The following is a 22,673-nucleotide window of genomic DNA, read 5'->3' as shown; positions in this document are numbered from 1 at the left end:
ATGGTAATGCATTACCTCCGCAAGCCTTTTTACAATGCAATCTTTGTTGTGTCACCTCTTGCTGCCTATTATATCAAAAAAACTTAAATAATCTCTTATGTAACCTTTTCTGTGTGTGATATTTAAAAGTAGTTACTGACACAATATCCATCACTACTATTTGGATGAGAACCATCCACATAATTAATATTCTTCTAGAAAATGATAATAATCCTAGGTTCCACTGGGCATATTTTCTTCCCAGGAGCCTAATAGTTGTTGGGTTGTTATTACTGGCCATCTCACGAAGGGTACCCCTAGAATGGTGATAGGCTCCACTGAGAAAGAGAGGCCTACTGGTAGTTGTAGTGGAGCATCATTTCCCCATTGTTGACATTTTACCTTGCTCTTATTAAGGCATAATCCACTTGACAAACTAAAGTAACTGATGAGATCCAGTGCCTTCTGTAGCGAACTGCCAGCAGACACAGTTAAGATGACATCATCAGCATGAGCTATGATGTACTTACAATCAGGATGTGGTCCAGGGAGATGATCTCCCCTGATGTTTCTAGAGCTATCTAACTGTCTAAGCGTCTCTGGTGCCATTGAGAAGAGAGCAGGGCTTAGTGGGCAGCCCTGTCTAAACCCCCTCCCTCCAGTTTTATTTTACCTGAGCTATACTCATTGATCACTAGGGTAGTGTTTGTTTAGGCTGATAATAGCTGTGAACTCATCCATACAATGTACAACAAATTTTGAAGATAATTTGGGAAAGTTTGTGAAAAGTTTTTTCTAGGTCAAGAACAGCTAAGACTATATTGTAACCTTTCTGTTTACAATATGGTTGCAAGTCTCTCAAAAAACCAGATTTGATTCCATAGCTCTTCCTGGCACCTCCATATGTCTGATTTGCTCCTATGATGGACCCTAGACGTCTTTTAAGGTGAGCATTACTTTAGCATATAGCTTGTAATCTATATTAAGAAATTATACTGGCTTCCAGTCTCCGACTTCCTTACCCGTTCTACCCTGTTTTCTTAAAAATACAGTTTGGGCCTCTAGAAAACTTTACAGGACTTGTCCTGCCATGAAAAAATCCGAAAATATTGCAGCCAAAATTGGCCCAATCTCACCCAAGCTTTCTTGTAGAATTCTGTTATTAGTCCATCTGAACCTGGCACTTTACCTCCTTTCATTTCTGACAAGGCTAGAGTTGCTTCATTCATAGAAATTGGATGGTCTTGTTCTTGCCATGAGCCACAGAGAACCAAGACGTCTCCCAACTTACTGGTAAAGCTGGCCCTTGAAAAGCTTAATATTTTGTAGGCTTCATTAAAACACTCCATGATGTCATTAATGGTATCATATTGGCGTGATCCCGCTTGAATCTACTGTACAGGGCAATTGCTTGTGTACTGTTGTATTTATCGAAAATAAACTCCGCTCCCTTGTCGGCAAGCCTATACCACAATCGCATTTGGACAGCTTTGTTTTCAGCCTATATTTCCAGGTGTGATTGTATTTCCTTTTGCACCTCTTGTACCCCATTTCATCATAACAATACTTTACTTACTTCTTACTTCATATAGATGAGGTGCCTCCATAGCCAGGTAGCAAGGAGCAGCAATGCGTAGCACACGCTTCTTGATTAGACCGGGGTTCGAGCCCATCACCACCAAATACGGAGGATGCGGAAAGGTCAGGGAATGACCACCGCATATCCCGGAGCAATTAGCATTAGCATTAGCATTAGTAGAGGTATTTGATGCAAGAAAGCAAGCTTATGCAGCATCAGCCAAAAAAAAAAAAAAGTAACATAAATAAATAAAAATAACCACTTCCACTTTACCCCTCTGTTCATTCGAAATACCTGTCCAGCTGAGCCTTAAACTTATTTAGGCTATCAACTTCCACTACAAGGGATGGAAGTCTGTTCCACCTACCAACCACCCGCTGGCTAAAGGCAAATTTCCGCACATCTATCCTACATCTGTCTTTCCTCAGTTTGAATTTATGCCCTCTCAGGTGATTATTCTGAGCAAGAGGAAGAATCCCATCAGCATTGAGCATGCTCAAACCATTCAAGGCTTTGTATACCTCTATCAGATTACCTCGCTGGTGCCTAGTTTCCAGGCTGTAATTCGCAAAACTTAAGCCTTACTTTGTAAGAGCACCCCTTTGTCCCATTCACCAATCTTGTTGCCCTTCTCTGTACTCGTTCCAGCAGCTCTACATCCTTCTTGAAATGAGGCCTCCAGGCCTGTATACAGTACTCTAGGTGTGGCCTGACCATTGCCTTATACAAGGGAATAATCACCTCCTTATCCCTGCTAGAAAAATTCCTATATATCATTGACAATACACCATGAGCTACTCTTGCAGCCCGTCTGCACTGCTCAGAGAACTTCATATCTGCCTGCACAACCACCCCCAGGTTCCTTTCATTCTCTACCACTGTCAGTGTAGTACCACAGAGTTGATATGTTGCTCTGGGGTTGCTGCTTCCCATATGTAGTACTTTACATTTGTCAATGTTAAACTTCATTTGCCACTCTCAGCCCATCTGCTCAACCTTTCCAGATCCTGTTGCAGCAGCATAGTGTCAGTAGTGTCCTTGACAACCCTGCCAACCTTCGTATCGTCTACAAACTTGGACATTAAGCTTGATATACCATCATCAATATCATTTATAAATACAGAAAACAATAAAGGACCCAATACTGAACCCTGAGGGACTCCACTAATAACATTAGTCCACGATGAGCAGTGTCCACTGATTACCACTCTCTGTCTTCTCCCCCTCAACCACCCCTTTATCCATAGCAGCAATTTGCCTCCAATGCCACACCGCTCCAATTTGTGCAGCAGTCTTCCATGTGTGCAACAGTATCAAAAGCCTTTCTAAGATCCAAGTATATAATATCAAAGTTATTCCCTGCAACCAGTTCTTTTGTGACTGCATCATAGTATCCAATCAAATTGGTCAGGCAAGACTTCCCCTTAACAAAACCATGCTGTGTCCTAGCTATAACTGAAGTCTTGTCTAGATGATCCTGCAGTGCTTCTTTAACTAGTGCCTCCATTAATTTTCCGGGAACAGAAGTTAAAACTCACAGGTCTATAATTGGCCTTAGTTGCTAATGCTCCTAAAAAAAAAAAAAAAAAAAAACCAAAACCAAAATTATATAGATGCCTTACATCTTACTTCACAAGATGCCTTAGCACTTCACTAATTTTTGGAATGCTATCTTTCTTCCATACTTAAAATTTATCCACCCTTCCCATGTCCAATGCTCACACTGCACCATCTCATGTGTTAAACTCTCAATATTACAAAAATCATTCTGCAAGAGAGCCAAATTTAGGTGCCAGGTACCTCTACCATAATCAATTGTTGTACATAGTGAGAGGTTTATCATGACCAATTTGTGATCTGTGACCAGGCGTGATCCAGAAATACTGACATGCCTAACCCTTGTAGCTATATTTTCCATACTTCTCAGCGCATAAATGCAATCAATACGTGTGCCATGTATTATAGGATTTTTCCATCACCATACATCTATAAGATTGTATTTCAGACAGATGTCGTTCAGCTCCAGTGCCCATCCCTCCGTACCTCCTGCAGGATCACAAGTGCCTTCTTATCTTTGACTGTGTCCAAGACACAATTCCAATTGCCCCAAGAACAATCTAATGGGCACCCATCATAAATGGATGTAAGTTATGAATAAACCATACCTATTCTGGAGCAGCATTTTGTGTGTACACATTAATTAACTGTATTGTATGCGAATCTAGTTTTCAGTCTATGCAGACTACCCTACCTTCCACATCTCTTTGAATAAACCTTCCAACAATGGGCGGTAGGACTATAATGCCCATCCTCCTGGCATTTCTTTTACCAAAACTCCAAAAGCTTAAGCATTTAAACCTGTTTTGAAATTTATGTATTTGTAAGACGTTGTGAAAGTGACTTTCTTGAATAAACAGAACTCTTGATTCCTATCAATAACGTAATTCTCCAGACATGATGTTGTGTGTATCCCTGGGAAAACCCCCAAACATTCAAGGTAGCAATAGTTACCATGCATACCAAGAACGATTCTAATTCCACAAGGTTGTTTTTACCTATTTCATTTGGGATACACTAAGACCATACAAGGTCTTGCCAAGCTCCTGCTCTTGTCTCGCAATCCATGTGATTCGGAAGTTGCTTAACTGTTGTGTAATTCCTAATAGAGTTTTCCCCACTAGATTACCAAAAGAAATATCCCTCCACATGAATTGCATTTTTCCTATCCTCTTCTTGGGTTTGTTCTAATATTATTCTGGGTTTCCCCAGACGTTGGTCCCATTCTACGTTTTCCTCCCAGTTTTTCCTGTCCTGGTGGTACATACTTCTTTAAATGTTCTACACCCAATAACTTTTGCCTTTCATTTTGGAATCCTCTGAACTTGACTCACTCATATGTATGGTAACATTATCCTCTTCTGCAGTTTGTTTCTTCCTTTTTTCTCCTCCTCCTGCACCTTTTTCTTCCCCATTTCCCCCATCTTCTGACCTCTTGCTATTTCCTCTATTTCCATTAAAGTGGAAGTGTCTTGTCCTGTATTTAGAGACCCTTTCCCCTCCTCTATTTCTGTTATTATGTCTCCTGGTTCTACTGAAGATACCTTTTTTATGGCTCCCTGTGGCTTTCAAATGACTATGTTGTTTTTCTCTTTCAAACTCTCTTCATTTCCTTTTTCCTATCCTCCTCTAATGGCATCTGCATATGATCGAGCTGAGCAACTGCCCACTTTGTGGCTTGTTTCAACCACATTTACTGTATGCTTTTGGGCAGATGCTACTAATGTGCCCAACTTCTTTACAATTAAAACAACACCCTTTTGTGCAATGTATACCTAAATGGTCCAAGCTACTATACTTTAAACATTTTTTCTCTACCTCTCTGTAGTTCAGAAGTAGTCGGTTTCCCATGACATAAATAATATTGGGAACTGGCTTTCTCATTTCCATTTGCACCATGATTTTTCCTGTATATAGTTCTGGGAAGCCTTTCCACCCATGCATATCTATTCTCGTAACTTTACTGTATTCTTCCAATGAATTTTTCAATACATATTCGGCATTTCAATTGGATATTGTTCTATATTTATGTACTTTCTGATACCCCTGACTAAATGGGGGGGGGGGTACCATTTGATTTTCAAAAGGAAAACCTCTCAACAATGTATCTCTAGTCACACAATCCTTACATACTACTTGGTATGTCCTCATAGGCAGGAGAGTAAACCCCTGCAATCTCGATAAATTTACACATTTTGCCATCCTTCAATGAGCTGTCTTGGTTCATATTCTGTGTCTAGGGTGAACTCCAAAGTTCTCTCACGTATGAAGAAACGCATTTCAAACAACAACAACAAAAAAAAAACAGTCAAACAACCATGCCCACAGGCACTTAATCCCACCCTGGGAAATTTATCAGGGTCAGCAAAAAAGAATTAAAATTAACACTTACACTATCCAGAAAGTCTTCCCTTAAATTTCTTTCAGAACATCCTCCAATAACGAAATAGCACTGTTCCAAGCTTACCAATCTCTCATTGGTGGGTGGGCAGGTACTCTGGTATTGCAAACATGACAACCCAGTTGTGAAGTTAATAACACAATATGAGAGATGCCAAAAGGTTTATGTGATAATATTTAAATAAAACTAAATGCAACTAGGCATAATATTTTAAGAGTTTAAGATTCTATATCTATATAATATCAGTGTAGGTACGTCATAGACAACGTTTAAATAAAAACTACTATGGTAGTACTGTGAAAGGCATCATTTCATCCGTATCTCATATTGTGCTCATCCTTCATGAGTTGCCAATGTATTGCACTACTTAGAATAAGTAATACTTCACTAATAGAGAAGACTATTGTTACTTATTCTTGGTGGGAACCACCTAGTTGCATTTAGTTCTGTTTAAATATTATCACATAAACCTTTTGGCATTTCTCATATTGTGTTATTAACTTCACAACTGGGTTGTCATGTATGCAATACCAGGGTTGTCATGTATGCACTGCCCACTCACTGATGAAACGCCAATTAGCCCTGAAACAGTCACAGGATACCTACCCACCCACCAAAGAAGGGCTAAATAGCCCTGAAACAGTCACCAGGGGGAGCCTGATGCTGCTGCTTGGAGTTTCCAAGAATAGGTAACAACAGTCTTCTCTACTGGGGAGGTGTTGCCTATTCAAGAAGTTTGAGTTTTTGAGTGGCGTGAGTTGAAGGAGTTATTGTCCATTTCATTCTTCTAGACCGTTTCTTTTCCTCTTCCACTCTTACTATTACTTTTGCTCTACTTTTTTTTCTTTTCTAAGTCTAATAGGGACAAGTGGATAGTGAGTTATTATTCCACACATATACAAAATTGCCCTGAAATGGAGTTTTCAAGAATAGATAATAACAGTCTTCTCTACTGGGGGAAGCGTGCCTATTTGAGGAGTTTATGAGTTTTTGAGTGGTGTGAGTATGAGGAGTAACTGTCCCTTTCCTCTTTCGATGACATTCTTCTTCTCCTACTATCACTTTTCTACACCTTTTTTGCACCACCACCCAGACAGAAAAATGGTGCTGTCTGGGTGGTGGTGCTCACCAAGAATAAGTAAAAATAGTCTTCTCTATTAGTTAAGCATTACTTATTCTAGGTAGTGCAATACATGGGCAACTCATTGTGAAGTATGAGCACAATATGAGATACAGATGAAATGATGCCTTTCACACTACTACCGTAGTTTTTCTTTAAGAGTTGTCTGTGGTGTATCTACACCAATGTTATATAGATATAGAATCTTAAAATATTATTCCTAGTTGAAATTAGTTGTATTTTAATATATTCCCATACACCAGTGGTTCCCAAACTGTGCACTGCAGGATATTTTAAATTTTTGAGGGAAACAGCGATACTCAACATCTGTCAGAAACCGCGCAAACTACTAGCTTGAGGTGGTTTACAATTTCAACATTACTTATTAAGTTGTTTGGATCTAACTACTTAATAACAGAACTGTTAGGTATTTCTTTTGGTCTAGGGGCCCCATGAAAAAAATACTGAAACACTAGGAGCGCTATGAAAAAGTTACTGAGACACATGGGGCATCGTGAACTGAGAAAGTTTGGGAACCTCTGCCATACACTAAAAAGAGAAGGTTGTCCACATCGACCCCAATATAATTATGCTTCAGAAATTCATCTATTGTCATGCACCAACCCTGAGGACCGATCACTGAGCTTTGAGGACATCTTCTAACTACATCTCTTACTATCACTGTATAAGCCGTTTTTACAACAACTTTCCTTGCATAAAAATACAGGGTGTCCCAAAAAGGTGTAACCAATTTTCAATGTTTGTAACAAATGTAATTTTAATGATAGAAATACAAAACCTGAGCTAAATGTGAGAAAAACAGTTGAAGTTTTTACTGACATTCAACATGTGCACCACTTTCACACAAACAAAAAGGTGTAACCAATTTCAAATGAGCAATACAAACAATAGGAAACTAATAATCCTTTAAAGAAGCGACTGTGAGAGTGGATAATTACCAGGACATGTTTGAGCTTTATATGTATCCTCAATTGGATGAACTGCCAAATGGGGTTATTTTCCAACAGGATGGAGCACCGCCACATTGGGCTTTGAGTGTGAGGAGGTCTCTTGATGACAAGTTTCCTGGCTGTTGGATTGGGCATGATGGTCCCATTGCATAGCCACCATGTTCACCAGATTTATCCCCTTATGATTTCTTCTTATGGGGATTCATCAAAGTCACAGTCTACAAGATCCCTGTTACAGACATCGCAGACTTAAAGCGCAGGATTACAAATGCAATTACCATGATTAAGCGTGACATCCTTGAAAAAACATGGAATGAACTTTATTGCCGATTAGATGTTGTTCGTGTGACAAGTGGTGCACATGTTGAATGTCAGTAAAAACTTCAACTGTTTTTCTCACATTTAGCCCAGGTTTTGTGTTTCTATCATTAAAATTACATTTGTTACAAACGTTTAAAATTGGTTACACCTTTTTGGGACACCCTGTATTGTTTAAATACAGAGAATAACTTTTCTGAACACCCAGTAGCCCTTATTCTAGTCAGGATTCCTTCCCACCACAATCTATCAAATGCACCATGAAAATGGACAAACATACCCAAGACATACTGCCCACCATAATCCTGTGTATACTTCACCATATGGCATATGGCATCCTCTGTTGCCTGTCCTTTCTTATATATATTACAAGAAGACAACAGCAAATTGATTACAAGAAGACAACAGCAAATTGATTACAAGAAGAAACAGCTCTTGTGAAGAATATACAATGATAACCCAGTTTAATATAATACAATAAAATATACAATGGCAGAAGCTTTCAAGATTGACAAGTCTCTTTAAACTGGGTTATCATTGTATATTCTTCACAACCATGGACCCCAGTACACCAGGCCCATTCATTACAAAACAGCTCTTGTTCATACTTAATCATCACTCTGCTCACACAGAGCCGTTCATAAGTTTTTGCCAACACCGAAAGCAAAGAAATTGGACGGTATACCTCAGGCTCCTCCGGTGTCTTCTCTGGACTTTTTAAAATAAGTCTTAACAGTGCAGTTCTCCAAACTGGGAAAAGGAACCCTTTTCTAAACACTTATTATATATTTGCAAGAATACACTAGATCTTAAATTATATGCGCCCTCTTCATTACCTTCACTTCAACTAAATCTAACCCCAGTGATCGGTCGTCTTTAGCCTGTGCAATTGCCTCTGAAACTTCATCTTGAGAAAATAACTCCTCTTCACACTGAGATCGATATGAAGCATTGAATCTGACCATCTCTTGATGCCTCAGTCTATTCCATCTCCAATCACGGAAATAACTCGTCCAAGGCTTTGTTGGTAGAACCATACCAATCAATAGAAAATACAGTTCCAACTCCGAAAGCATAAACAACCAATTTAAAGACTGAGCCCCATGGGTCTCTTGAACCCTTTTCTTTAATAAACTTCTTCCATGAAGTTTCCTTTATATTATTTACACTCCTTATATTTTTTACACTCCTTATATTTTTTACATATTGCCATCTTAATCATTTATACTCTGATTTATATACATCAGCCATAATCATATCAAAGACTCGACGATAAGATTGAAATTGCTTCATTACAGTTCTTAACTCTATCCTCTGCAAGGCCAAAGAACTACTCCACCAATTAACAGGACGCCTTCCATACTTCTCTCTTCGCGTACTACACATAGACGACATATCGTCTTCTCTTCTTTTTGATCTTCTCTGGCTCAAAATCTCTCAACCTCATTGTGAACCTGGTCTTGGCGCATTATAGCCTTAGTAGCTAATGCGCCAATAAAACCAAAACCAAACCAAACCAAACCTCATTGTGTGAAATTCATGTACTTTTCCTGACAGAATCTCAGTTATCAGTTGATTCAACTACTGTTCATCTCAGTTGCCCAAATTATTTACTGTATGATTCCTTTCGCCTCAAAGGTGGTACTTGTGTATATGTCCGTTCTGATATTTCCTTTCCGATATTCCGATTCCAAATTAACAAGTCAGAGACTTGTTAATTTGGAATCTCCTCTTTTCGATCTTCTCTGGCTAAAATTCATCTGTTGTCTCTACCATTCTCCCAACTCCACTAATCACTTGGAGCTCTTTGACTTTCTCCAGTCCAACTTTCCTAACAGTGAGGTAATTTTCCTTGGTGATTTTAATGTTCACAACTCCAGGTGGCTTCCTTTTTTCTAGTCACACCAACCCAGCTGGTCGAGATGCTGAGGCTTTTGCAATTACTAATGACCTTGCACAGATTGTTCATTTACCTACAAGAATACCGGACAATCTTAACCATACAGCCAACAGGCTTGATCTTTTTCTCACAAACAACCCTTCTAAGTACACGGTAGAAGTGAGAGGTCCTTTAGGCACCTCAGATCACAACTTGGTGATTGTCTCTTCTCCAATGGAGCCTTTATCTCATGGCTATTCCCAGCCTCATATTGTTTGGCATTACAAGAATGCAAAATGGGATGACCTGCGAGATTTCTTTTCTTCTTTTCCTTGGTTGGATTACTGTTTCAAAACTTCTGATGTCAAAGTTTGCTCAGATCGTGTCAGTGAAATTATTCTTGCACGAATGGAATCCTTTATCCCACACTACACTTTAAAATCTCGTCCTTTATCTAAACCTTGGTTTTCCAATAAATGTACTAAGGCTGTTCATGAGAAGAACGTTGCATATCATAATTGGCTTGTTTCTAATTCTTCGGTTTCATTTTCTGCCTACACCAAAGCTCGCAACAATTGCAAAGCAGTTATTAATCAGTCCAAACTAGAGTTTGAACAGGCTAAGAGTAGAAAACTTGCTTCTTGCCTTATGGTAGCCGTCCATATCTGCTCCAACCTCTGTCCACACCAGATGGTTCTGTTGTCACTTCAGCCAAGGATAAAGCTGACCTGCTAGCATCCCATTTTTCTTCCAACTCATGTATTAATGATCTTGGTAAAGCACCTCCCACCATTCTCAACATGCTCCATTCAATGTCTCCTGTGGTCTTCTGTCAAAAGGATGTCAGAAGGATTTTGACGAAACTTGATGCTAAGAAAGCTCCAGGTCCCGAGAATGCAAAAAAGAATTTCCCCACTTGTTCTCAAAACCTGTGCTCCTGAACTTACTCTTGTTCTTTGCCACCTTTTTTCGCTTTCTTATTCCAAAGGTGTTTTTCCTTTTGTTTGGAAATTTGCTCATATCCAGCCAATTCCTAAAAAGGGTGACAAATCCCTCCCATCCAATTATCGTCCCATTGCAATTACTTCTACTCTTTCTAAAGTAATGGAGAAATCAATTAACTGCCAAGTCTTAAACTACCTAAAAACCTTCTGTCTGATCAGCAATTGCCAACATGGATTCCGTCAGTGTCGATCCACTGGTAATATTATGTCTTATGTTACCCATTTATGGACTAATTCAATGGAAAAGTTCGGTGAAACACAAGCAGTTGTTCTTGACATCTCCAAGGCTTTTGATCATGTTTGGCATAAAGGTCTTCTAAACAAGCTTCCATCTTATGGTTTGTCAACTGTCTTTTCTAATTGGTTATCCAGTTTTCTCTCTGATCGCTCACTGAGGGTGATGGTAGATGGCTCTCTGTCTTCTAACTTCTCCACTAATGCTGGAGAAAGAACTGAACCCAAGGTTCAGTTCTTTCCCCCACTCTTTTCCTCTTGTATATTAATGACCTTCTTCCATTGACTGGAAATCCTATCCATAGTTTTGCTGATGATAGCACATTGCATTCCACTTTCCATTTTGAGAAACTTTGCCTTGCTCAATCAGCTTTAACTTCTCGAAAATCTGCTACGAATTCCTTAAATCCCGATCTCCAGGTAATTCTCCAGTGGGGCAAAGACAACTTAGTTTGATGTCAATTCTTCTAAAACCCAGTCTTGTCTTATATCTCGCAAAGAGGATTTTTCTTCTCCTGTGCTTATCTTTGGCGACACTCCGATTTCTAGGGAAAATGATATAACTCTTTTGGGGTTTACCCTGACTTCTAATCTCTCTTGGCATAAGCACATTACAAATATTGCTTCCTCTGCATCTAAAAAACTTGGTTTTCTTTTTCGCTTTTGGCGTTACTTTTGTTCCAAACAGTTGTTCACTCTGTACAAATCGCAAATTCACCTTACCATGGAATATTGTTCCCACATCTGGGGTGGTGTCCCCAAAACCTCTCTCAGGCTCTTGATTTCATTCAGAAGAGGCAGTTAGGTTAATTAATGATTCATCTCTAACAGAGTCTCTCCACTCGCTCTCTCATAGAGGTACTGTTTCTGCTGCATGTCTCTTCTACAGATATTTCCATCTGCGCTGTTCTTCTGAATTGGCTTCTATAATGCCCGCTCTCTCTCCTTTAAATCATTCCGAACACGTGCCACCACCAGCCAACATCCATTTACTGTCAAACTTCAAACTCACAGAACGAACCTTTCATCTTCCTCGTTTATTCATTGAACTGCCGTTTTCTTGAACAACCTTCATACGTATTTCCTCAAAATTACAGTCTACAGAAGTTCAAGTCCAATGTCAACAAATATCTTCTTTCGTCTTTTTAACCTCCAACCCAAGCATGGTACCTAGTACTATAGGTTCTAATACTTCTCGTGTTTGGGATTTACATAAAAAAAAATAATAATAAAAAAAATACAAAATATCCTGTAATTTCTTAACATGTTCTATCTCTTGAAAATTCATCTCAATGAACTCTATCTATTTGAGCACAAAAGGCCAAGTTGCACTTAGCCCAGTTTGCTATATTTATAGCAAGTCTTTTTAATTCTCTATCTTCTTGGATAACAACATCACCACCCAATTCAAAGAGGATTGCATTGTGATCATCCGTTGAAAAGTCTTCCACTACAATGAAATTTTCAATTCCACTATAAATCGAGATTGTACACATCATAAAATCTATATAGTACTCTCGACATACAGTGGAATAAGTTGGTTGATGTCCAGGCTGATTCATTACCACTAACACTGAGGCAGAAAGGAAATATTTGAATATTTCTTCTCTTTCATTGGACACTCTTCCACCTCAAAGTGTGGAATTTGCATTTGAATCAAGAACTAAAGAACTACTATAACATCATTAGGTCGCAACATATGGCACATTCTCTCAAATTTCCTTACATATGGTTCTATTTCCTCAGAGGGAGAGCAGTACAAGGAACCAAAATGTACTTGCCCAAATATACCAATAACCTCACAGCATACCATATTTTCATCCGAAAGGTGAGTTATTTTGGTAACCACCAAATTTACATTCCTAACCAAAGTAGCAGTTCTTGGATGTTTACCTTCAGAAATTATTTGTTAGCTTACTGGGTATCTTCTCACCCAGTTCAACACCTCATAAGGCTCTTGAACCAAAGCAATATCTTGTGTCATTGAGAAGGTTTCACGAAACTTGAATGCCATCCACGAAGCATACAACCTCTCACGCTTACCTATTACTTTCCAAACCTTCGACTTAACTTTCAGAACCCAATTCACCCTATCATTATTACTAGTTCTATTTTTAGATATAACTTTAACATTATTATTGAATACCTTTTTGGATATCCCATAGTCCTTACAATTTCTCATCCACAATTGTTTTAGAAATTCTTCTTGATTAACATAATTTTCAATATCATAAATCCAAATTTTTGGGTGAATTACTTGTGGTAGAGTGAGCTTTAATCCTACTTCTTGTATTCTTGGAAACTCTGATTTTGCTTATGCCATCATCTCCCTCAGCCTCCACTCGGACACCAAGATCTCTAACTATTTTTATGTTCCTCACTTTCACATCTTTCAATAAGGGCTTCACTTCCTTCAATAATTCCTCTTTAACTTCTTCACTAGTTTTGAATTTCTCACTTATATACCTTTTATTAATAAAACTTTAGGAACCTTCTTCTGATCTTTTGATCCTTCTTGTACAACTCCTGCATAGGTCTTTTCTTCATGAGTTTTTTTCCTCCAATTTCTCTTTTAATAACAAATTATCCATAAATATATCCATAGCTTTAGTCTCCAACACATCCCACAACTCTAGAATTGTCTGCATCATGGCAGTTGGAACCTGACTATGTTTATCAAAAAAGTATGCCTTCAATCTTCCTCTTATATCCCTCACATAATCAAATTCTCGAAATGTAGACCTTTCTTTACTATGATATTTTTTGTCTTCTTTTACATGTCCCACCTGTTTCTTTATCAGATTGGCCCTTTTTTGTACTATTTCCTGTCCTTGATTTTCTCTTCCTCGTCTTAATTTGACTTTTTGATCGTGAGCCCTGAGGCCCAAGAGAGTTGATGATGCAAAACCTTAAGCCTCTATGTGGAGTCCTTGGAATATTTCTCCCAGAAAAAAATCTCAATCCCAGCCAGATCTTGTGCCTGTGATAAGATCTCCTGACTAATTTCTTCTTTTTCATTGTCAGTGACTGCTGATGTCACTTCTTCCAGTTCCTCCTCACTAATTCTTTCTGGAGGTTCTGTACTATCAGAGTTTTCCTTCATCACAATATATAATTAAAGTTAAGGCATACGATGCAAGAAAGCAAGCTTATAGAGCATCAACCAAAAAAAAAAAAAAAAAAATCTATCTCATTTCACCCATCCGATCACTCAAAATGTTTGTCTAGTTCAGCCTTAAATTTATTTAAGCTATTAATTTCCACAACAACAGAGAGAAGTCTGCTCCATCTACTACCCACTGGCTAAAGGCAAACTTCCGCACATCTATTCTACACCTGTCTTTCCTTTATTTGAATCTATGCCCCCTCAGGTTCTTAATATCAGCAAGTGGAAGTATCCCATTGGCATTAAGCCTGCTAAAACCATTCAAGGCCTTGTACCCCTCAATCATATCACCTTGCAGGTGCCTACTCTCCAGATGCTGCAACTGACAGAATTGAATCCTCTTCTAGTAAAAGACCCCCTTTGTTCCTCTCACCAATCTTGTTGCCCTTCTCTATACGCGTTCGAGCAACTCTACATCCTTCCTAAAATGAGGCATCCAGTTGGTTGTTTGGTTGGTTTAGAGATTTCTTAGGTGCATTGGCAACTATGGCCATAGTGCACCAGAGGCATCCAGACCTGATGCAGTACTCAAGGTGTGTCCTGACCATTGTCCTATACAAAGGTATAATCACCTCCTTGTCCCTGCTAGCAAAATTTCTATATATCACTGACAAAACATCATGACCTGCTCTGGCAGCCTGTCTGCACTTCTCAGAGAACTTCATATCCACCTGCACAATTACCCTTTTTTGTTCTCCACCTCCCTGAGTGTAGCACCACACATTTGGTATGTTTCTCATGGGTTACTTGCTACTCATATGCAGTACTTTGCATTTGTCAATATTAAACTTCAGTTGCCACTTCTCAGCCCATCTACCTAACTTTTCTAGATCCGGTTGCAGTAGCATACTGTCTTTACTATCATTATCAACCTGCCAACCTTTGTATAATCTGCAAACTTGGACATTAATCCTGATATACCTTCATCGATATCATTAATAAATACACAAAACAACAATGGGCCAAGCACCGAACCCTGGAAACACCACTAATAACATTAATCCACGTAGAGCAGTATCGATTTATTACTACTCTCTGATATCTCCCACTGAGCCATCCCTTTATCCATTGCAGCAACTGCCATACTGCTACAATTTGTACAGCAGTCTTCCATGTGCAACAGTATCAAAAGCTTTTCTGAAATCCAAGTATATGATATCAAAATTATTTTTTGCATCCAGTTGCTGCCACATCGTAGTATCCAACGAGATTGGTCAGACAAGACCTCCCCTTAACAAACTCATGCTGTGTCTGAACTATTACTGCAGTCTTGTCTAGGTGTTCCTGCATCACTTCTTTAACCAGTGACTCCATTATTTTTCCCGCAACAGAAGTTAAAACTAACAGGTCTATAGTTATTTGCATTCCCCTTTGAACCTCCTTTGTGAATTGGGAATACATTTGCACATCTCCAGTCCATGGGGACCATCCCTGAATCTAAGGATGCTCTCATAATTATGGCTAAGGGTTTGTGTACTTCCCTTGCTGCCTCCTTCAATATAACTGGATAGATTGCATCTGTCCCAGGTGCCTTTTTTATGTTTAACTTCAACAATTTCTCCTCCACTTTGCTCTCCGTTATTACAAAATCATTTACCTTCCTGTTAGAGTTTAGTAAACTTCTGTCATCCCCTTCCTTACAGAATTCCTCATGTGCGAATGTCAATGCAAAATACTCATTCAGTTTGTCAGCTATCTGAGCAGGATTATCAACAGTCGAACCACCAACATCAAGTGGACCAATCTGATTCATCTTCTTTCTTCTAGAGTTTACATAAGTAAAGAAGTCTTTGTTGTTTTTCTTTGCATCCTTTGCCAAGGATTTCTCATAATCAAAATTATGAGAAAATGTGACTTGATTACAGACTAGCTTATGTCTCCTGTAGGCTTCTGTGTCACCTGCTAATTTATATTCATCCCATGCATTTCACCTTTACGAAAACAAAAGCCCGTCCCTTTACCCTTGATGGTAGTTACATCTTCAAGTAAATCCCACATCAGTAGACTGTGATCACTGTCACTTAGTGGTTCCTTTATCTGAAAATTCCTGACACATGCGTCATCAGTGCTGATAATCAGATCAAGGGTATTACCTCCTCTGCTTGCCCTCGAACATGTTGCTGTAGAAAGGAAACCTCCAATAAATCCACAAAGGTCTTGCTAGCATGTGAGTGACCAACCCACAAGTTCCAGTCAGTATCTGGAAAGTTAAAATCCCCCACTACAAGACATTCTGATTTACTGGCCCACTCTATTTGTCTGCACAATTGTTCGTTCTACTCATCCGAGTCATTAGGCCTATAACACACTCCTACTGTCATTTTTCCTTTCCCAGTGTGTATGTCACATCATACTGATTCAACATTGCACTGTCCACCCATGTCAACTGAATGCACTTCGTTAGATTTTGTGTTTCTTAATTAAATTAACCTCCCTTCCTACCCTGTCTATCCTTTCTGTAACCCCCAAATTCCAATTCTGCACTGCTTATATCTGTGTGACACCATGTCTTTGATATCCCAACGATATTTGCCTTGATGCCTTGATCAGCACTTCAAATTCATCAAATTTATTTACTGTACTTCTAGCATTGGTGTACATGCAAGTATATATTCACTTGTTCTTGGTCTTAGTTACCATAACACAGCCCATGTATTTATTTGTTCCATGATGACTCCCAGCAGCTCTTGAAGTCCCCACAACTTGCTCTCTAGACTGCTGCTCATTACAATAGAAGCAGTGCAAGAATCGTTTCATCTCTTCCTACGGCTACTGTTAATCTTTTAGTGTGTGAATCACCCCAAGCTAGCAGATTTCTGACCCACCTAACACTGCCTCGATAGCATCAGCAAATATTCTGCACCCTTTTTATTTAAGTGTATCTCATCCCCGTGGAAGCAGTCTCTCCTGTTAACAAGTACAGACCAGGCTGAAAAAAATTTTACCCCTTGAGCCTTGTACAATCTCTCCAGGGCCGAATTGATTGACAGGGCTCTCATCATTTATACTCTCGTATTGTATCTGGGCAGAATTGCAGACACTTTCAAATTCAACCCGAACTCACAACTTTTTTTCAACATTGACCTATACTTGTTAAGTAAATCTGCAGATCTCTTACTCTTAAGGTCATTAGTGCCAACGTGTACAATATCACCTTTTGTGCCCTTAAAAGATGATATCTGCTCCACAGCATCATCAACTTTTGCCTCTGGCAGATATACTCTGCTCCTGTTCTACCTATCCTTTTTTGCATAATATATTCCCTTTCTTCCTGACAATAGAGTCACCAACTATAACTAGTTCTTGTGGGACCAGCGCATTCTGCTTTGGAGATTGCCGCTGTGTTGCCTGATGCACAGGAGTGATCTCTGGCATTGAGTTAGGCGAACTTAAGTACTATTTACAATAAAAGCTGGATCTCAACAGTGAGAATCAGCTAACTATTTTCAAATTTACAAACAATCAGGATCAAGAGCCCAAAGCACACAGTGTATCTTGAATGACTTATAAAAGGACCAGGGTATGTCTGCCAGGGGCAAAAGTTGATGACGTTGTAGAGCGGATATCATCTTTTAAGGGCACAAAAGGTGATATAGTTGTACACGTTGGCACTAATGATATTAAGAGTAGGAGACCGGCCGAATTACTTGACAAGTACAGGTCACTGATGAAAAAAAGCCGTGAATTAGGGTTGAAATTGAAAGTGTCTGCAATTCTGCCCAGACACGATAGGAGGGAGTATATGATGAGAGCCCTGTCAATCAATTCGGCCCTGGAAAGATTGTGCAGGGCTCAAGGGGTAGAATTTTTTTCAGCCTGGTCTGTACTTGTTAACAGGAGAGACCGCTTCTACAGGGATGGGATACACTTAAATAGAAAGGGTACAAGAATGTTTGCTGATGCTATCGAGGCAGTGTTAGGTGGGTCGGAAAACTGCTAGATTGAGGGGATACAAGGACTAATAGATTAACAGTAGCCAATGGCAGAGGTGAAAGTGATTCTTGCACTGCTTCTATTGGAAAGAGCAGCAGCCTGGAAAATAAGATGCAGGATATTTCAGAGACTGCTGGTAATCATTGGGGTACAAGTAAACACATGGGTTGTGTTAGGGTAGCTAAGAAAAAGAACAGGTGCATGTATACTTGCGTGTACACCAATGCTAGGAGTTTAGTAAATAAATTTGATGAATTTGAGGTATTGCTCAAAACATCAAAGGCAGATATTGTGGGGATTTCAGAGACGTGGTGTCACACAGATATAAGGAATGCAGAACTGGAATTTGGGGAGTACAATGTCTACAGAAAGGATAGACAGGATAGGAAGGGAGGAGGGGTTATGCTATTAGTTAAAAAACACATAAAATCCAAGGAAGTGAAGCCAGTCAACATCGCTGGACAGTGCAGTGTCAAGTCAGTTTGGTGTGACATAAGCATTGGGAGATCAAAATTGAGAGTAGGAGTGTGCTATAGGCCTAATGACTCTGATGAGTACAATAAGAAACTGTTCGGAGAAATAGAGTGGGCCAGTAAAGCAGAGAGTCTTATAATGGGGGATTTTAATTTCCCAGATATTGACTGGAATTTGGGGGCTGGTCACTCACACACTAGCAAGGCTTTTGTGGATTTATTGGATGATTGTTTTCTACATCAGCATGTTCGGGAGGCAACTAGAGGGAGTAATACTCTTGATTTGATTATCAGTAGTGATTCTTCATGCATTAAGAATCTGCATATAAATGAACCACTAGGTGGCAGTGATCACAGTGTTCTGAAGTGGGAGTTACTCAAAGAGGTAACTACCATTAGGGGTAAAGGGAAGGGGTATTGCTTTCGTAAAGGCGACTACAATGGATCAAAGATTCTGCAGATAAATGAACCACTAGGTGGCAGTGATCACAGTGTTCTGAAGTGGGAGTTACTCAAAGAAGTAACTACCATTAGGGGTAAAGGGAAGGGGTATTGCTTTCGTAAAGGTGACTACAATGGACTGAGACAGTATTTTAATTCTATACAGTGGGATCAACTGATGATATTGCCAACAGCAAATTCAAAATGGGAAGCATTCAAAGAACTTATCTTGGAAGCTACTAGGCTTTACATACCAACTAAGAAATATTGTTCAAGGTTTAGGCCTAAATGGATGTCAGATGAACTAATGAGGCATATGGCAGAGAAGAAAAATGCATGGGATACGTACAAATTAACACGTGACACAGACGCCTATGATAGATACAAGTGATCTGTAACCAAGTTACACAGTAGGTTAGGCAGGCGAAGGCAGATTACGAGAGATCCTTGGCAAGGGATGCAAAGAAAAACAGGAAAGAGTTCTTTACTTATGTAAACTCTAGAAGGAAGGGGATGAATCAGATTGGTCCACTTGATATCGATGGGTCAACTGTTGATGACCCTGCTCAGGTAGCTAACAAACTAAATGAATATTTTGCATCGACATTCACACATGAGGAGTTATTCAGCGAGGGGAATGCCAGAGGTGTATTCAACTCTAGCAGTAAGCTAGAGAATCTTGTAATAACTGAGAGCAAAGTGGAGGAGAAATTGTTGAAGATAAACACAAGAAAGGCACCTGGGGTGGATGGGATCTATCCAGTTATATTAAAGGAGGCAGCAAAGGAAGTAAGCAAACCCTTAGCCATAATTATGAGAGCTTCCTTGGACTCAGGGGAGGTACCCATGGACTGGAGATGTGCAAATGTGACCCCAATTCACAAAGGAAGATCAAAGGCTGACACAAGTAATTATAGACCTCTGAGTTTAACTTCTGTTCTCGGAAAATTAATGGAGGCACTGGTTAAAGAAGCACTGCAGGATCATCTAGACAAGACTTCAGTTATAGCTAGGACACAACATGGTTTTGTTAAGGGGAAGTCTTGCCTGACCAATTTGATTGGATACTATGATGTAGTCACAAAAAAACTGGATGCAGGGAATAACTTTGATATTATATACTTGGATCTTAGAAAGGCCTTTGATACTGTTGCACATGGAAGACTGCTGCACAAATTGGAGCAGTGTGGCATTGGAGACAAATTGCTGCTATGGATAAAGGGGTGGTTGAGGGGGAGAAGACAGAGAGTGGTAATCAATGGACACTGCTCATCGTGGACTAATGTTATTAGTGGAGTCCCTCAGGGTTCAGTATTGGGTCCTTTATTGTTTTCTGTATTTATAAATGATATTGATGATGGTATATCAGGCTTAATGTCCAAGTTTGCAGACGATACGAAGGTTGGCAGGGTTGTCAAGGACACTACTGACACTATGCTGCTGCAACAGGATTTGGAAAGGTTGAGCAGATGGGCTTCGAGGTGGCAAATGAAGTTTAACATTGACAAATGTAAAGTACTACATATGGGAAACAGCAACCCCAGAGCAACGTATCAACTCTGTGGTACTACACTGACAGTGGTAGAGAATAAAAGGGACCTGGGGGTGGTTGTGCAGGCAGATATGAAGTTCTCTGAGCAGTGCAGACGGGCTGCAAGAGTAGCTCATGGTGTATTGTCAATGATATATAGGAATTTTTCTAGCAGGGATAAGGAGGTGATTATTCCCTTGTATAAGGCAATGGTCAGGCCACACCTAGAGTACTGTATACAGGCCTGGAGGCCTCATTTCAAGAAGGATGTAGAGCTGCTGGAATGAGTACAGAGAAGGGCAACAAGATTGGTGAATGGGACAAAGGGGTGCTCTTACGAAGAAAGGCTTAAGTTTTGCAAATTAGTGTCTGGAACCTAGGCACCAGCGAGGTGATCTGATAGAGGTGTACAAAGCCTTGAATGGTTTGAGCATGCTCAATGCTGATGGTATTCTTCCTCTTGCTTAGAATAATCACCTGAGAGGGCATAAATTCAAATTGAGGAAAGACAGATGTAGGATAGATGTGCAGAAATTTGCCTTTAGCCAGCGGGTAGTTGGTAGGTGGAACAGACTTCCATCCCTTGTCGTGGAAGTTGATAGCCTAAATAAGTTTAAGGCTCAGCTGGACAGGTATTTCGAACGAACAGAGGGGTGAAGTGGAAGTGGTTATTTTTTATTTATTTATTTTTTTTTTTGGCTGATGCTGCATAAGCTTGCTTTCTTGCATCAAATGCCTCTACTAATGCTAATGCTAAAGTTCTGAAAATCTATTTGTGAACAGACTAAAACCCCACCTCACCCAAGTTCAAAGAGTGAGGATCCCAGGGGCAATAAGCTTTAATTGATAATTTGAAAAGGGCACAGCAATGCTACAAATAACCTCAGGAGAGGTAAAATAACCCCCCTCCTGCGTTTGAAATAAATTTAAAAAATTAACACAAACAGAAACAAATTCCTTGTATACACCATCTGTCTGTGTTACAGCATGTTGGGTGCTGTTCTGTATTGCTTATATGCATTATTACACAGCATCTGGATTGCTGCTGAATGCGTATACACATTAATGCAGCAAATGTATTAATGTTTGATGATTTATTGATAGAAAAAGGATAGAACATTGAATAAATTTAAAACCAAATAAATTTATAGTTGTTCTTAAAACTTTTGCATCATAGTTAAGAAGGTGACAAATCCTGCTTTCTAGTTATAATTCTGTTACTTTTATCTCAATCTTTTCCAGAGTAATAGAGAACCTGCCAGCTCTTCCACTCTTCTGAACCTTCACATCTGATTAATAATTGCCAGTATGGATTCAGTTAGTGTCAATCCACGGGGGACCTTTTGGTTTGTGTCATTATGTTTGGATTAATGCAATTCATCCAAACATAATGACACAAAATGACTTCAAAGTTTGGATGAATGGAATTCATCCAAACTTTGAAGAAACTAAAAGAGTTGCTAAATGAATTTGATCTGATGTCATATAAACCCATTGTTCTGCATAATTACCACTTCCCTAAATGGTAGTCTCTATGTTATTTTCCATTGGAGGAAGATAACTTGTCTAACTTCACGCCTTGTAAAACTCAGTCCTGTCTAATCACTCACACACAAAAAAGACTGCTTCACCTATGTTCATATCCAACAATACCTGGATTTTTAGGAGAAAAAAAAAAACACATTTGTTTACCAGGCTAAACTTTAACTGCTAACCTTCTCTCTGTCTCTCTCTCCTCTCCTCTTCGTAACCAATGTACTATTATACTATATTCTTCAATGTAATAAGCTTTATAGCCTGATATTGAACTTGTTTTCAACCTAAAGAACTTTGTCATTTATTTTATATAGGGCATTGGTGACAAGAACCTTGCATCTCAGTGTTTCAGACTTGCTCTGTCTGCTAATAATGATCATGCTGAGTCCTATAACAATTTGGGTGTTATAGAAGCAACTAAAGGCAATACAGATCAGGTATTGACAAAATAAAAAAGTGCAGTATTATCTGTGATGGAAATATTTTAATATAATAGTCTGTTTTTGATAAGCATTAATAGAAGCAAGTTAATATAAAATAATATTCCCAAA

General features: G+C 39.2%; 1 protein-coding gene across 1 annotated transcript in view; it reads left to right on the top strand.

Annotated features, from left to right (window-relative positions):
- Window positions 1-22,673, top strand: part of BBS8 (tetratricopeptide repeat protein 8) — a 284,023-nt gene that overhangs the window by 204,455 nt on the left and 56,895 nt on the right. The window contains exon 10 of the mRNA XM_090376638.1: window positions 22,437-22,559. Coding sequence (XP_090232764.1) covers window positions 22,437-22,559 — 123 coding nt within the window. The remainder of the gene's footprint in view (window positions 1-22,436; window positions 22,560-22,673) is intronic.

The sequence above is a fragment of the Mastigoproctus giganteus genome, chromosome 6, assembly GCF_048544385.1.
Source record: "Mastigoproctus giganteus isolate SK-2022 chromosome 6, ASM4854438v1, whole genome shotgun sequence".
Lineage (NCBI taxonomy): Eukaryota > Metazoa > Arthropoda > Arachnida > Uropygi > Thelyphonidae > Mastigoproctus > Mastigoproctus giganteus.
Note: the sequence above shows the minus strand (reverse complement) of the source record. Positions and strands in the feature narration are given on the sequence as shown.